Source organism: Phaenicophaeus curvirostris, chromosome 11 (assembly GCF_032191515.1).
Source record: "Phaenicophaeus curvirostris isolate KB17595 chromosome 11, BPBGC_Pcur_1.0, whole genome shotgun sequence".
In the NCBI taxonomy this organism is placed as follows: domain Eukaryota; kingdom Metazoa; phylum Chordata; class Aves; order Cuculiformes; family Cuculidae; genus Phaenicophaeus; species Phaenicophaeus curvirostris.
In genome coordinates, this window is record NC_091402.1 from 15,478,226 (window position 1) to 15,495,040 (window position 16,815).

Genomic DNA, 16,815 nt, shown 5'->3' on the forward strand with positions numbered 1-16,815 from the left:
AAGAACACAACATACAGACCTCTGTCCTCCTTAGAATCTTTTATTTTTATGTACCCTGAAAGCAAGGATCCAGAAGAGACTGGCCTGAATTCAAGTCATCTCAAGTACTTACTCATTCCCTATTTCAAACAGCTTTGATTTACTGGCTTTACTTGAACCACCTAGAGCAACACAAAGCTGAGGAAACCAGACCTGCCAATCTTTGTACGTGTTATATATAAACAGAATTAATTCTTTGGAGGTTCTGTATTTAAGCAGGTTTTCCAAAAGCTTGCTTTTTACTATCCAAGAGTTCAATCCAGCTCTACAACCAAACTGAAACCACACAGGCTGCACACAGAGAAGTCTGGGCTAGGGGCTGCTGTCTGGCTTTGTTCATTGTTTTTACTTCTGCTGAGCCCTCCTGCTGCTATAGCTGCAAGCCCAAGAAACAGGCATCGTTCCAATGAAGGGCTCATGGACTCCCAGCGCTCTAACGCGATACTCATCTCTCTAGTTCCAGTGCAAGAGTCAGTGACTCATCTAAATCAGAACCTAGTGTCCAGGTGCTAGGATTTCGCTCCTCACCCAGAAGTTCACGCAGATATTCAGATCTCCAGCAGCTCATTCAGTCTGGGATCTTTGCTGTACCGCCCTATATTTGATATTCAAATTTCCATATTCAAATTTCACACATTCGCTTCCAGTGCTTTGCCAGACAAACTGAAACAGGAGTTCTAACTATCCTGTTTAACAGGAAGCAGACTGAAAGAAGTAATCAGTTTCAGGGAGACATTTCTTCAAGGGTCTGTAGCTGTCAACACCACAGAGCTCAGACAGCATAAAGCAGCTCTTCAACCTGCATGACGACTACCAGCTAGATCTGAACATAACCCCTGCTCCCAAAGACAGTCTTCAGACTGGACAACACTCACTGGCCCATTTCTGGCCATAGATCACCATCAGAAAGTAGCTTTTTTTGATTTGTTTGTTTCCATACGTAGGTTAAACTCATTCCTTCACACAGAAAATTCAACGTTTAGAAGTTATTTTATTACATTGCAACAGAGATGGAAGTGCAGTATGAGAGCTGCCGAGAAGATTCTTGCAGAAGGTGTGGAGTGGCCTGACTTAGGCACCAATGCAACCCACTGATCCCAGCCAGTCCCCTAAGAAGGAGGAGGTGCAGCTGCAATGGAGGACAGGGACAAGAATCGACAGGCAACCTTTGGAGTAAATACATCAGCAGGACTCTACAGATCAAAGCTTCTGTTGAAGAGATGCCCTCTGTCCTTCATCGGATTTCCCTATAATAAGGGAATGTTCTCTTTGCAAAGGGAATAAGTGAATACTCTCACACACAGCCACTCACTCTCCCCAGTAGAGCACGTGTCCGATGAACCCACTCCTCCAGCTAATGACAGGCGGTACAGCTCATCAGGCAGGTTCGTTATGCAGCAGCATCAAGAGGCTGCCCAGCATTACACTGGTCACGCAAACTGAGATGATGCAGGAGCCCAGCAGTCCATGGGCATCCCAGTGCTGACTCCCGACGCATTTTGCTTACCATCTGGACTCCTGGGACCGTTGAGACACCTTCATTTCTCTTTTTGAAGAGTGTGCCTCAAGCTGGAAAAAACAACATAACATGAAATGCAAAGACTATTTTTCCAATAATGAAATCTCTGTTGCACTTGACTCCCGCTGTGGTTCCCTTCCCCCTGAGAAGGCAAGGTCTGGCCAGCTGCACAAAGTCCAGGCAGCTCTGGGGAAACAATGGGATCTTTTTCTTGCCAGAACGAGCCTTCCCGTTCACCCTTCTAACCATGGCACAGAGGACACCCCCAGTGTGTCTGCAGGGGAGAGGAGTCTGTTGGCATAGCAACAGTACACCCTAACTCTCTGCTAATGAACAGGGATAAAATGTTTTGTTCTCATTAGGAAAAATACAGACACATTCCTGATTGGTGAGTAATGTCTCTGCCTCTGGGAGATTAGCTCAGAGCTGTGCAGCCTGAAACAGCCTCAATTCAGCCCACTTCAGCGCTTCCCTTGAACACTTCTTCTCCAAGGACCGCACATCTCTCAAGGGCAACCCTACAGAGCCTTCTGTAGCGCTTTGCCTTGGGCCTGAGACAGCTCAAGGCAAGAATAATGAGAAGAGGCTTGACAGGAGCAAACCGGAACAGGCACAATGGGAACACACCCTCAGTCCCTGCAGGAGTGCGGAGGAAAAGCCAGCTCTGCCTGGTGCATTCCCTGCACCTGGGTCCCCAGCTCCCGCCCCAGCAGGCGAGAGCTTCTCTTTGTGTATCCGCTACAGATCCTCCTTGCACAGGGCTCAGATCAGACCAGGGCTCCGGCTCCCACTCCAGCCACATTTCCCACCGCTGGGCGAGTCAATGGACAGAGGGAAGAGCAGCAGCATATTCAAAAGCAGAGCTCAGCAACCCCTGAGTGTGGACAGCTAAACAAGGGCTGCTGCCTGCCAGTTTTCATTAGGATTTTGGTATCTAACAATCAGCAAGATCCACCAGGAGGCATCTCTACACTTTGGTGTTGGCAGAATATTTGCACAGAGGCTGTTGTTTCATCGCTTGAGTCCGTATGTAGGTGCTGACCAAGGCTACTCCCTTGGCCCCGCAAGCAAAGACTCTGCCCCACAGACAATACCGCTTCCTTGACTCTTTCTGCCTCCAGATGCTCCTGCCACAGGGACCAGCAGGATCAGAGCATTTCAGCCTTCGCAAAGGGGATCTGGGACAGCAGCAAAGCCAAACGTGCACAAACCGAAATCCAGTCTCCAGACACACATTTGCCATGTTTTATGGGATAACCTGGCCTGCAGAGCACAAGCGCAGCCCAGCAGAATTAAACCACAGAATTGCACTTCAAGCCCATGGTACATCCCTCCTTTATGCTGCTGTTGGGTCCCATTCACTCACATCAGTTCACCTTGCCTTGAATTCAGAAGTTGTCGAGAACAGGGACTGCTGCACACCTGAGTATTTTTAGGGACTGAACAGGTACTCTCACTCCCTTCTACCTCTGCTGGAAAACTGGTGCTGGCCAGGATTAGTACCATAAACAGAGACAGAGTCATCTGCAAAGCAAACCGGGATGTGGCAGAGCCCTCTCTCTCTCCCAGCCCCCTGCACTGCTGATGGAGAAGCGGTGGCTTTGGGCTCTGGGCAGCTGCAGGCTGTGCTCCAAGCACCGGCTGCCTGCTTTCCCTGGCCCCTCAGGCTTTCACCCACTCTTCCCCATCTTCCTGCTCCTCAGGGCTTCAAATAGCTGAACTCAGCAGCTCAAAATGGTGCAAGAGGAGAAGGTGGAGTCAGCACCAGGAAAGGACCCTGCTATCTTATGCCTTTGAGAAAAATGCACATCCTGTAGGGACTGACGCTCCTTCAAACGCTGCTGCTCACACACAGCCACACAACCCATATGTTAACCTGTGCTGTGATCCGCTCGTGGAACTGCTGGGACTTGATTTCTGCTTTACATCCTTCCAGCTGAGGAATAATTTATTTCAGTCCCCTAGGCAGGAGCCTGACTGCCTGCAAGCCATCTTGGTCTGCCTAAGGGAGGGAAATAAACCCATGATCTTACCCAGCGGCCGGCCGAGCCCAGCCTTGGCCGGCAGCTCCTGTCCAGTGTGCAGTGAAGCTCAAACCCCTCGCAGCCTGGCACAAGGCTGGAGGGGTGCTGTTTTCCAGCCTCTGGGCATTTCACTTGTTCCAGAAGCAATCCCTCCCCCAGCCCTGGTCAAAAAGGAAAAGCCGTGGGAATGGAGCTGAACACCCCGAGGTAGGCTCACCCCCAGCCTGCGAGGAGCGCTTAACTCCCTCCGCGCCGGCGGGCAGCCCTCCCCAGAGATGGCCACAGGGATGCTTTGCTGGCAGGCCCTCCAGCCAAGGGTTGCAGCTCCAGGGCTGGCCCCGTCCTGCTCCCCAGGCTCTACCCTGAGTTGACTGGCACTGCGCGTGGGGCGGGCACCAGAGCCCACAGTGCTGTGCCACGAGCCGGGGACAGCCAAGGGCAGAGCTGCCACTCACCCGCCACAGTCCCTTTTGCTTTCCCAGGACACCCGTTGCTCCCGCTGCCGTACCTTCCAGCGTTTCCATCCTCCACCAGAGCACAGCGAGCAAGCCGCGAGAGGAGAGCACCCTAACCATCTTTCCGTGCTCCCAGAAAGTCCCAGAGGCTGCCCACTTAACAGAACGATATCTTCATCGTTGCATCAGAGCACGTTTTCTTCCTTTTGCTCCGCATGCCGCTGTCTGGAAGCCGTGCTGCCGTACAAAGCTGCCTTCGCTCTGCGCGGAGCGTGCGGTCAGCAATCAGCCGGCATGTCAGGAGTTAAGTTAGCATTTCCATTCTCCTGACCTGCACCAACACTGGCTGAATATCGAGCTATTCTTTGCAGCTTGATAAAGCATGAGAAAGCTGAAGGCCTCACACACTCCTCTTTTCACTGCCTGGCCCGCTGCCCACAAGCTGTCACTCCCTGGCACCCAGGGCAAAGAGAGAGAAGGAGGCCAAACTGCAGCCAGCTGCAATGAATCACTCGCTCCCCCTGGTCCCCTCCTCCCCAGGGAGCCTGGATCCCTCCTTCCGGCAAGGGGATAATGTCTGCCTGGCTATGCTGGCTTCTTTCACAGAAAAAGCCATCCTTTTCGAGGGGGGAGGGGGGCTCCTATTGCAAGGAAAGCGCAAAGCGGCTCCCGGCAAGACCGAAGAACAAGGATTTCTGCTCAGCAGCTGGAAGGGAACGCTCCTGCAAGTGTTCAGCACGAACACCACTTAAAAATCTGATGTTGGCCATTTGTCTAAATTGCAGGAAATTCTGGAGGAAAGCTCAGGCACAGAATCCGATACCACATATCCCTTCATGTCCCACTCACGCAATATTTATTCCAGGGACTGATTCCCACTGCAGTCCCTTCCTAGTCTCCCTACCCCCCTCACATCCAGCCCAACCACCACCTCACTTTGTGTTTATTTTTATGGGTTCCACCATACAAACCACCTCCTCATGTTAGAATTCATTCTCCATTTTTAAAGCAAAGCAGCAGAAGGAGACTCATACAAATCTCATGGTCAGTGGAGTCCAAGATGAAGAAGGCACAAGAACATTAAGGTCATTGCAAGCCTTCCTCATGCTATAGGCCTGGGTTTGGAGAGCAAACCCTCTGCAAGGTAAAGACATCACCTGTTTGCTTTCTGAGGAAGGTGATATTCATAAATAAAACACAAACTTAGCCCCTTACCGAGAACTGGAGCATGAACTATCCAGCAGCACACAGGTCCCTGTGGCACGCGGGATATTTTCTGTCCACGCCGTTCTATCTCCTTCACTCAAAGTTGTTCACTGCACAGCAGAGTCCTTGCACAAACAGTCTCATCTCTCTCCCACTACAGAAAAAGGAGCTGCAAACTGCAGATAACACTGGGAGAAGGGTTTAACCTCAAGCCTGGCGAAGTCTCACTGCATCCGAGGAGAGATGAGAGGTTGCCTTCCTGACAGTACAAGCTGCCACCTCCAGCATCCTCCTCCTCCTCTTCCTCCCAGAAGCAAACCTGTAACCTTCCCTATCCTTGTGCCTCATATCCCTAACAGTCATACAATCCCAACTACCTCCTCTCCTCTGCGAGGCAGCTGTTTAGGCTGCAAATTCAGCGCACCTGTCAGCTGGTAGTTGCTTCCAATTCAGTCAGTGCCAGGGCAAGATGGTACACATCTCTCTTATCTCCTCCTGCACTTGTAGGGCGATGAAGGAAGAATTGCTCAGTTCCCACCTGACAGCCAAGCTGTATTCAAACTCATCGACTTTGTTTGGGTCACCCAAGCACCATCAACAGAGTTTCTTTTATTATTGTTATTGTTTGGGTTTTCAGGGGGTTTGTTTTTACAGGATCTGGAACAGCACAAAACAAAACAGAACACAGATTATGAAAAGAAACTTTCTTTTTTTTTTAAACAGAAGTGGGAAGAACCTTTACTATTCTGAGAGATACTTTCATCACAAACTAAACCAAGTCTTAAAAATGGTCTTTCAGGGAGGCAGGCTGTCAAGAATCACAAGTAACCACATTCAATGCCATTTTATCACATGTGCTGTCAAATTACACACTACATACAGATTTACCCCTTATGATGCATTTATGGCACTACATAAGGTTTCTGTTGCATTTCTATCTGTCTGCATCAATAAGTGTCTCCTCCAAAACACCTGCAGCTGCACAACCAGTGTACTGAAAAGACTTTACACTAAGTATTTTTACACACACAAGTTTGCAAGCTCTGGAACTCAGGTTACCCCTTGTGCAAACCAAATACAAAATACTCCTGAACTGGGCAGACACACGCACACTGTTCTGCTATGGGAATGCTGGCTTGTTCAGCATCACTCTGCTCTGCCAGAAGGATCTCTAAATGCAAAGCTTAGTACAAACAGTTAATATCCCGAGCATGGCTCTGAGCCATCCGAGCTCTGCTTGTAACATAATCGGGTTCATAATGCTCAGAATAGCACTCTGGAGTCCTAGTACAGACTAAGACCTCACTGTATTAAGTGTTGTGTAGATAGCTGTAGCGGTGCCGATGCTCTTCTGTAAAATTACTGAGCACCATATACAGGAACCAACCATAACCCATATTTTACAGAAGTTAGGACACAGGAGAGCAATGTATACTTTTCAAATGTCTTTTTTTGGCAGCTAAATCAAATTAGTATTTTCACAGACACGCTGGGGGGAGGGAGGGGAACACTGAGGTTACTCTCTCTCCAGAGCAGACAGGCAAAAGCCCAGTTCAGCCAAAGCCCACTGAGCCTCTTTATGTTCCTGTTCAGTGACAGAGGTCACTTGTCGAAGATTGAACCAGATCTGGTACTGGGCTGCCTGCTAAGCACGCTGGCAAAAGGATCTGAGCTATACCCTTCTCCGCAGCTGTTTGCGTTTCTTCAAGAACACCAAAGGTCTGGAGTCTATCCCAATGCTCCTTGCACCACCTTCGCTAAAAACATGCCTTTTAGCTCCAAAGTAAAATTTGCCTTAAGTTCCTCATACTCTGAAGAAAGGAAGCCCGCACGCAGAATCTATGAAGAAGATAGTTATTTGGGGTTTTTCTGCCAAGACACTTCATTTACGCAAACTCTCATTCTTTGGGCTCAGATTTCAAGGTATTTTCCTACCATAAACACAGGTTAGATCTTTGTCTGAGCTGATCATTCTGTGATCCTCTTGAGGCTCACGTTGTGCTGCGGGTGCTGCTGCCTACGCTTCCCGAGCGTGCACAACTCACAGCTCTTCAATTCATTGATTTTTAAGAGGCACCAGGTCATGTTGTCTGGCCTTCAGCTGATCACAGTTCAGGAGCTTTCTGCACACTTCTGGCTTAGAAACTGTATGTGTTTGAAGTGAATGGAGACTAGATGTCTTTTTTCAGACGCCTGAGGCAAAGGTCTCAAGAGAGAAATCCACCATTTCCCAGGCCAACGCAAATGGACAGGCATCCCCTCACTTCAACTTTTATTCTGCATTTGTGAAGAGGCCAGGGGAGTTGTCTATTACAATGAATGGAAGAGCCGTAGCATCCAATGCAGTTACAAACAGCGTAGTTGAAGAAACATCTTACATGAGGAAATGGAACTAGGCAGCTGAGTACATAAAACCAGGAGCCCTTTGCAGCAACAAGGCAAACACCACTGCAGAAAAATCTCTTCATGCAGGTTGCTCCTTCAGATCTTCACTTAACCTGAATGCCCTCATACAGTGAGGAAAAATGCTCCATGATGATAAGCAGGAAAGGGCTAAGTATTGACAGGAGCAGGAGGAGGTTATGTACGAAGGATATTCTCCTTTTAGCTAATAAAAACAAAGCCACGGTTTTCAGCACTGATTTGCCTTTCTTCTAATGCCTTGTTTCCCAGCTGAGAGGAAGCCCATCAGCAATATGCACAGTGTCTCATCGGAGCCCATCCTGCCCGCTGCCCCTGGCACAGAGCTCCCCAGCGATTGCTCAAAGGGTAAGGGACAACAGGAGCAAAAGGGGGCACTGAAAAGGTGCCTGCTGAAGCATAGGGGCCAGCACGTTCTCCTGAGCTCAGCAGAAGTGGGGAGGCAGGAAAAGCAACTTCACAATTCTGGTTTTTAAGGCAGATTTACAAGGATACAGTGAAACAGGGTAGGGTCATGGGAGAAAGGAGATGGAGCAAGTTAATAGCTAAGCAGCAAGACTGCCATGAGAGACCACAACCTACAAGACATTTTCACAGGGAAACAGTGAATCCAAAACCGTCACCTGCAGAGCAGCTGGGAGCTGCTGCTGCCTCCGCCCTTTCTGTACCATTGCAATGCATCACAACTACAGTACTATCCTTCCTCCCCAAAGTCCCTGTTCCTCTAAGAGGAGCTTATACTCAAAACCATCTTTCTCTTTTTGTTATGCTATGGGGGCTGAGGATCTGAAAATCTGGGTTTCAGCAGCTAAAGTAACTGCTATGAAAAGCTTACTGGAGACTTTTGCCAGAACAGGTGAGAAGAGCCTTCCACTTTCTCAAAAAGGTACTGTGTCCAAAGGCAATATGATGTGGAGCTGGAGGGACAGCAGAAATGGAAGTTATGCTGCTATTAGCGTGGGAAAGAGGATGAAGCTGGCTGCTGCTTTTACCTATAGTCACTCAGGAGACAAGCTGTCAAGACCTACAAAAAAATCCAGTGGTCTCATGAGAAGTAGTTTCCAGGAGGACAATTTTTCATGAGGGTATTCCTGTATATTGGTTGAATAACTTCTTTGTTCCAGACTACAGCTAAATAAAAAAAAAAAAAAAAGCACCTTCTTGCTATTGCTTTGCTATTCAAGACATTGTCATTGTCACCTTTCAGATGTGTAAGCATAAGAGACAGCAGCAGCTGAGCTGTGGTAATTAGGAGGGAGAGATGTGCAGGCCTTGTCTCATGTCTTTCTGTTAAGATGCAGTTTACACTTTGGCAGGTTTTACAGTCCCCAGCGAAAATAAGCCATCTGCATCTACTCCAGCAAACCATCCTCATTTCTGAGCCTTTCAAATAATTCTGGAAAAATCATCATTGCCTCCCTTACCCTGCTTTCTATCAGGCCCAAATGTAGTCACAAAACCATTAATTCTCTTATTTACAGTAATAGAGGAACATTGGCTCCAGACCTATTTGCATGGCATCGACTTCAAAAAAAAAGTTCCCCATTCTATTCAAGCTTATATAAAGTTCAAAGTTCCACTGCACTCTGTACTTGTAGCAAGGAAGCCAAGAACGACAGGACCAGCCTCATTCAATTCAATTCACAAGCACCCTTCCCGAGGAAAGCCAATAACTTTCGGAGAGTCTCTGCAGACTTCGCTCCGCTGCTTTGCACACTGAAGAATGGCTGGTTGGTAATCCGCTTTTCACTCAGTGAGCACAGACCCAAAGGTTTTCATCCCTGTGAGCTCAGAAATTTCCATTTCCATTTGAGAGAGACATTTTCCTGGCAGTTCTCAAAAGATGCATTTGTAAAATAAGAAACAACCTCAAGGAATGCTAAGGCAAAGGAATAAAGCTGTACGTGGACAGTCTTTCTACCTCAGCCAGGAAAGGAAATTCCTTCTCAGCACCGATGCCTCATAAACACAACCTACTCTCCAGCTCCCAAATAATTGAGCAACACAAAGTGACCAGCTGTCCAACCTATCCTGTACAAACACCCAACATGTTTCTAGGTTTTGGTTTCAGATCAGCTGGGGCAACAAACATCAAAATCTCAACAGAAAGGAGAAGTCCAGAAATAAATATTTATATGTGCATGCCAGACAAGAAAGGAAAATCAAGGGTACATGTCAGATGGCTGGGAGAAATTACAGAGGTGAAGGTAAGGCAGGGAACTCATTGCAGGGAAGACACACTCCTGTCACAGATTTTTAAACTTGCCATCCACAGACTTCTGTTGTCTGCAAAGAGAAGTAAAAGATCTAATCCAATCCTGTATCTCTGTTGGAAAAGGTTTAGAAGTCTGCAAATCCAAAAAGGTTGAAACTTGCTTCTTTCAAGGGCAAAACATTCAGATGGCCCAAAGCCAAGTCCCAGAAAAAAGCCCTAGTCAGTAGCTTGGGAATGCCAGCTCTTAACACAAACCAAAAGCATACAAACCCTCCGGTCCCGCAACTCACTGTATTGTCTTCCACCAAAAACTCACTTAAAATTGCACCATTAAAATTGCATCCATCATCCACCTCCTTGATTCCACACCAGGGAAACCTTACAAAAGTCTCTCTTTGACGCTTTCCAAAGAAGTCAGCTGAGTGAGCTATTTTTCTTACCTTGCTGTGGGGAATTCCTGCTTAGCATCCTCTGTAAAGAGAAACAAGAAAGCTTCATGCAGCATCAGGCAAGATCCCTTCCATCACTCCCGGCTCCTTAGCAAAGGCATTCCTCAGACTCACTGTGCCCTAATAAATCAACACAACCGCTTCAGGTTTCCCCGGCAGCTGGAAGCTGGAATTCTGCAGTGAAGACAAACACCTCCCTGGCTAAAGCAAACACGGCAGCGGCATCCCTGCTGAGCACCCACAGCTACTGTGGAAAGAGGGACAGAAAGAGAAGGTGGAGATCACAATGCATCTGGCTGACAAAAGGCAATGCAGCTTAAAGACCAAAGATGGCCATGAGTCCAGCCCTGACCTAGGCTTTCCTCTCCGCAGGCATGCGCTTGCCAGAACATTTTATCAGAGCAAACTCACAGAACTTCATTTTTAGAGCAATGACCATCTTGCCCCCGACACAGATGGTAGCTTTGCTTTTAAGAACATTTATTTCAGTATTTGGGAGACCGGTGTAAAAGATCCTGCAAAAATACAGAATAAAAATAGCCTGGTCTTAAACAGCTTATAGCTTAACTCTAAAATAAACGAAGACAAAGGGAACAGTACTGATCAGTATGAGCAGCAGTCAGCTCAGCAGAACAAGGCGACTGCTGTTTCCAGGGGTAAAGGGAGGTGTGTTTGGGTTTGGTTTTTTTTCTTTTTAAACTATATAACAGAAAAGACCCGATGAAAGATTTTAGAAAAGAATTATTAGGTGGGTTGGCATCCATTTATGGGCCAACCACCTCTCACAGAAACCAAACCAGTATATTTCAAAAGCAGCACAAAGAAACAACAGAGGCTAATGTTACCAGGCAAATAGCAGCATGACTCCAACTTCCAGCACTAACATTTGCTAGATTGCATACAAAAAACTAGATGGGCTGTTTCAATACCTCATTTCAGTTGCACTTGGCGAGAAGGGGAAGGGAGTAGCCAATGCAGGGCTGAAACCATGATGGTAAAAGAAAAGCAAAAGAGCTGACTGCCTCAAATGCTGTGACAGCAGGCACAAACTCATCAATACCTTAAAACTAAATCTCATTTACTGAAAACAAAGGCATCTTCCTCAGACACACACTGAGAACTGGAGTAAACACCTAGATTTGAATATCTCCCACTCCTGATGGTTACGCTCTCCCACAGGGCATTTCCATGGGGAGCCTTCAGTGCACGGATGGCGGTTAGTACAGCCTAAGCGTGAATAAATCCCACTTATGTCGGATCTGATCTGCAGTGCAAACCCAAGTCTTCAGCTTCCACAGCATCATTTGGAGCCCTCACTTTGGGATGACTTTAAGGCATATTTTCCTCCCCAATCCTTTGAGGAACCAGCAGATCCCAGTCCGTAAGCAACTATCTTCTTTAAGGGAAATGCTGATCTACCTACACACGGTGAGACACACATGCCAGGTAGCTAACAGTGCACAGCAGTGGTGGAAAGCCAGCAGACTCATCAGGAGGTAAGTGCCAGAAACTCCCCCCTCCCAAGATCATTTCCCTGGCCCCCAATAAGTACAAAACAAACTCAGCTCCCAAAACTCATGAGATTCAGCCTGCAGTGCCCTTTTGGAAGACCCAGAATGGCAGCAGGGCACTTAGAAGCCCTGGGTCTCAAGAAAGGAATCACTCACTGATCAATGTGTTGCATGAAGAACTCGTACATATGTATATGTGGAGAGAGACAGACACAAAGGAGGGAGGAGGAGGGGGAGAGAGAGACAGCAAGACTTGTCTCCAGCCTTGTGCTTATTTTGACCTTTCAGTTAAAGATTCTCCGAAAAGAAACCGTTCAGCCCCAAGCCTGATTAGATGTCTTGGGAAAACCAGAGCACAAAGCATCACACATGAATGAGCACAGAACCATAACACAATCGTGATATTCCCACCCATCCATATGGCCAAAAAAAGCCAAGTTCTTCAGTGCAAACATTGGCAGCAGCAATATGAAACTAATGTGTTAATTAGCAGACTTGCAATCCAGCACACATTGCTGATGTTGGCTATTATATGGTCAATCAAAAGCCAAACAGAAGAAGCTCCACATTAGTTAACCCATTCAGAACAAAGTTAATAATTTGCTAATTGCAGGTTTCCGGACTGAGCCGACATCTGCTTTTCAAACTTCTTTTCTCAGAGATATCTTAAAATGTATTTGGTATGGCAAGCTCCCCATCACCCACAACTCTTTATTTACAATTGTTCTCAAGTTAGATGTTTAGTTTAAATTTCAGAAAATCCACTCGCTTGCTTGACACAACGTCAGACTAAATGAGCACAATGATTTGTCTGGCCTTATAAAACTCTAAGTTAGTTTTCAGCCTGTAAACAACTGCAAGATAATCTGAAACAATCATAGGCTAAACTACAACATTCATCGTATTTATTTCTTGTATAGGATTTTCACACTGAATGCAGAATAAGATTCAAGAAAGTAATTGAAGTTACTTAAATGCACTGTTCCTTAGTGTATATGGATTTACACAGCAACTGCATAATAAAACTCGACTTTCCTAGCAAGTTTAATCAGTAAAACAAGTTCCATAAGACAGGTCAGACAGAAAGATCAGTGTAATGACAAAAGAAATATTGTGAGAAATATATTGCAGACTTCATTCTCAGTAGACACCTGAAGTACAAAGCTCAAGTTAACATTCTCATCACGAACAAGATTCTTTATATCCAGGATGTACCACTTATGCTGCATAAAACATCTAGACATAAACAAAGTTGAAGAGGCAAAAAAGCAGGGATGAGGGACACCACTGCATTAGTCTTGGAGTTATTTCTAAAACACAGAAAAGCAGCAATCAATTGCAGCAGTCAGAGTCACATAATTTAGGGCAAGAGCACTCTGACTTCCTGCCTAACATAGAGGCGCCGTTTCATCTCATCCACTCACACCTCCACAAAACCCATTAAGTGGTTCTGCGAAATGTAGAGTTTTATGGCATCTAGACTAGAGGCCTTGGAGGTCAAAACATAAGTTCACTACTCTCCTAGCAGTTTGCTCCAATGGCTCTATCATTCTTTCTGGCAGCAAGGCCAGACTAATTTCTTATTTGTTTGCCTTCCGCCTTGAGCCATTAATTCCTTCTCTGCTGGATTAAAGAGCAGCTCCTCCGAGTCAATTATGCATGCGCTATAACCAAGTCACCTCTCACTAGTTTTTTTGGCAATCAACAGATCAGTCCTGTCAGTCCCTCAGTACAAGGCACCTTCTCGAGTGCTTGAACCGCTTACAGGTTTGTTGGGGTTTTTTTTTTATCTATTTGTCATCCCCGCTACCTCCTCCCCCCGCTTCTTCAGGGTCACTGCTTTGATGAAGCACACAATTGGTGAATGATCAGCATCTCCAGCACACAGAAGTCCATACTTGCCTGTACCAGATGGATTTTATTTCACTAGACCCGTTTTACAGCATAACAGAGGAGCTACAGAAATCATAACCTGCAAAGATGATATCAGTTTGCTAACAGCCAATTATCCAACTCTACTGACTGTAAGGAACTTGTACCTTTCTTAGTAATGATTTAATAATTTCTCCAAAACTTCTACAAGAAACTTCTCTACCTGCACAACTTCACTTGGCCGCTATGCCAAAGATTTATGTACTATTCTGGGTCTTAAAGCAAGAAAATCCCAACACAGTCATTTTCCAGACATTGCTTTGAATTTGCCCTCAGCATTCCCTACTTCTCCGCTGAATCAACATCAGCAGTGGCTTTAGATTTATTTACAGGATACTGATGAAGAGCAAAGAGTATGGCACCGATGCTTGCTGAAGACACACTAGGAACACCACTTCCCCACATGTCTCCAGTAATCCATAATTTCAGATGCATCAGCTTTTTTTAAAATTAAATAATTATGAGGTATGCTGTTGATGTTGGCACGGATCAATTATTCATACCATTGTACGGCTCCAAGTCAAACATCCTAAGAAACACATTACATGAACATAGTCACCTGCTGCCGTGTAGTCACGTGTTTCTGTCCAGCTGCTCTTTCTTACTATTAACACAATCGAACCCTTCAGAAGTATATAACCTCTGAAGTATATGTCAAAACCAATAACTACCCATCTCAAATCTCCCCAAAGACCAGAGTTGTTCAAGATCACTGCATGAAAAACTTTACTCCCTTGGAGATGTTAACCAGGCAACCTATATCACGAGGACTAGCAACTCCTACTGCTTATCTTGTAGCAGGAGGCCCATTGCACTTCCACCTCCAACCAGCATTTCCATTTAGCAACAGTTCTCATTTTGTGTTATGTGCCTTGCAAAGAGCACAAGGCAGAGAGGTTACACTCCGTGTGTGGGCAGGAGCACAGACCAAGGGCTGGGTGCAGGTCAGTATGATAGCGCAAGGGCTCTGCCAGTTATACCATTCTGAAGAAAATAATTCCAAGGCGACAGTGTAGAATGGGATGTGTGGCTTCTACCAGTCCTTACTTTGGTATTTTCAAAGCAAAAAACCTACTTGTCATTGTGAACCTGCCAGCCCAGCTACCTGGGAATACTAATATCTGGCTGTCTATCAGGGACACTACCCTCAACACAGCTCCAAGTAGCAGGAACGTGCAGCCGATGAAAGCCCAGTGGCAGGGAAGGCTTCCCATCAGTTTTAACAGCAGAAACTCTCCTATTTATGCATGACCGCCCGAGTGATCTGCGTGACTGCTTTTGTTGATCTGCTTTCAGTGATCTATTCTTTCAGCAGGAACACCAGGAGGAAGCCATGCTGGGACTGCGCAAGGGAAAAAACCCACCCTGTGGGCATAGTGAATGGGACAGAAAATTCCTCTACAAAGTCTGTAAATTTATTTGCAGTGATGCTCTGCATTGACTTTTCTAGCAGCTTTGTGGGACACCTTCACACATCAAAGCCCAAGCCATACCACAGCAGTCATTTTGACTAAACCTACTTTAGAAATTGATTATACCATTGATTTTTTCATAGCTTAGAGAAAGACTAAATGACCTCTCCATACCACAAAACCCAAAGGGAATTAACACATGTAAACAGTGTCTTCTTTTCCGGGAAGTGTTTTGCTCCCTTAGAAGGGAAGTCCTGTAATACTTCTTTTTTCCTTGCAGCTCTTGATCAAAAGATCAGTTCTCCTTCCTCCACTTAGGCTTTTCACCTTTCTGTCCAAAAGGACAAGACTTCTCAGTTCATATACAGAAGAGCATCCTGAAGACAAACACAAGACACTGATCTTCCTATAGGTCACTGCATGGTAAAGAAACCAGTACAATTTTTGGACTAACATTTCCATTTCAGTCAAGTGAAGCAGCATCACAGAAAACAGTTCCCAGCAGAGATAACAGTTTGACAAGCACAGAAAGTTTAAGGCTTTCTCTATATAGAAAATAGCATTAATCCCTGCCTGCATATGATTTCTACCTTCTTATAATAAACACATCGCATTTTGGGCAAAGTTCCATCATTAGGACCTTGTGCCTTCAGACTACAGTCCTAGATCTGAACAGCCAGTTGACACCTGGGTTTTGATGATCCAGGCTCTAGCAGCCTGCAGAGACCACAGAGACAGTAATTGTCACTGCAGCACATGTTAGGACTACGCTGCGCTGGCAGCACAAGGAGGAAGGTAAATGGATGCATAGCCCAGTGGCTCTCAAACGTTCAGAAGGCAGTACAGGCAAAGGAAAAGGATGAAACCTCAGAACTGCAAGTGCAGGTCATTCTCCTGTAACAGCTTTGTTCCATACAGCAGAATCCTGGGACTTGCATGCTGCTGCTAACTATCTCCACCGGACACCAACACAAACCCTCGATCAGCAACAGAACATCAAAGTGCAAAACTACTTAACCAGAAATGTGCAAGTTTCTTGGGGCGGTGCAAGAACACCACCAGCATGAAAGTTCTTCCCAGCAGGATGCTCATCACTGTCATCATCTGGAAGGTAAACACCATTTAGATGTTATTTGTCTGTAACTAATGTGTTTGGCATTCCCAGAGCTACTCAAGAGCTGTTGCTTTAGCAGGTCTGTGATGGTGGGATGCTGTGGGTGTATTTGAATGGTTGACTCCAAAATAACAGCAGCCTGCCATACGGCCATCAGATCGCCTGCTCTTTCTACTCTTTACAATCTTTGCTCACAGACTTCAACGGAGGCAACTCTCCAGAGTGTTGTGAAGTGCAGTTATGCGTTATGGAACAGTGGCCAGTATCAGCTTGGGTCATTAAGGAAAGCTCCATGATGACACCCTCCTGCACGTACAGTCCTCAGTAACGCCACGAAGCAGAACGATTCTTTGCAAGACCAGTGATGGCAAGCAGGCCGTCTGTGTTTTATGGACAGAAAATGCATTTACAAGGTTCAAGTATCCAGAACACAGTACGGTTACTACAACACACAGGAATAGTTTTAAAATAGAATAAGCAAGAAAGCGTGATTGTCAGAAGTACCCCCGCAGCCTTTA

The 16,815-nt window shown here is 46.2% G+C and overlaps 1 protein-coding gene across 3 annotated transcripts in view; it reads right to left on the minus strand.

The window, feature by feature from the left end:
• PLXNB1 (plexin B1) overlaps nt 1-10,399 on the minus strand; it is a 62,796-nt gene extending 52,397 nt beyond the window's left edge. Inside the window, exons 1-2 of one of the 3 annotated variants that reach the window (XM_069866310.1) lie at nt 4,091-4,292; nt 1,547-1,608 (exon numbers count right to left, since the gene is read on the minus strand). Coding sequence is in view for 1 of the 3 variants with exons in the window: in XM_069866309.1 (XP_069722410.1) it covers nt 10,320-10,384 (65 nt within the window). In the remaining 2 variants the exon portion in view is untranslated. Of the gene's footprint in view, nt 1-1,546; nt 1,609-3,591; nt 3,616-4,090; nt 4,293-10,319 lie in introns of those variants that run through there. The other 2 variants (XM_069866311.1, XM_069866309.1) reach the window with 2 other exon arrangements.
• Nucleotides 10,400-16,815: the final 6,416 nt, after the last annotated feature.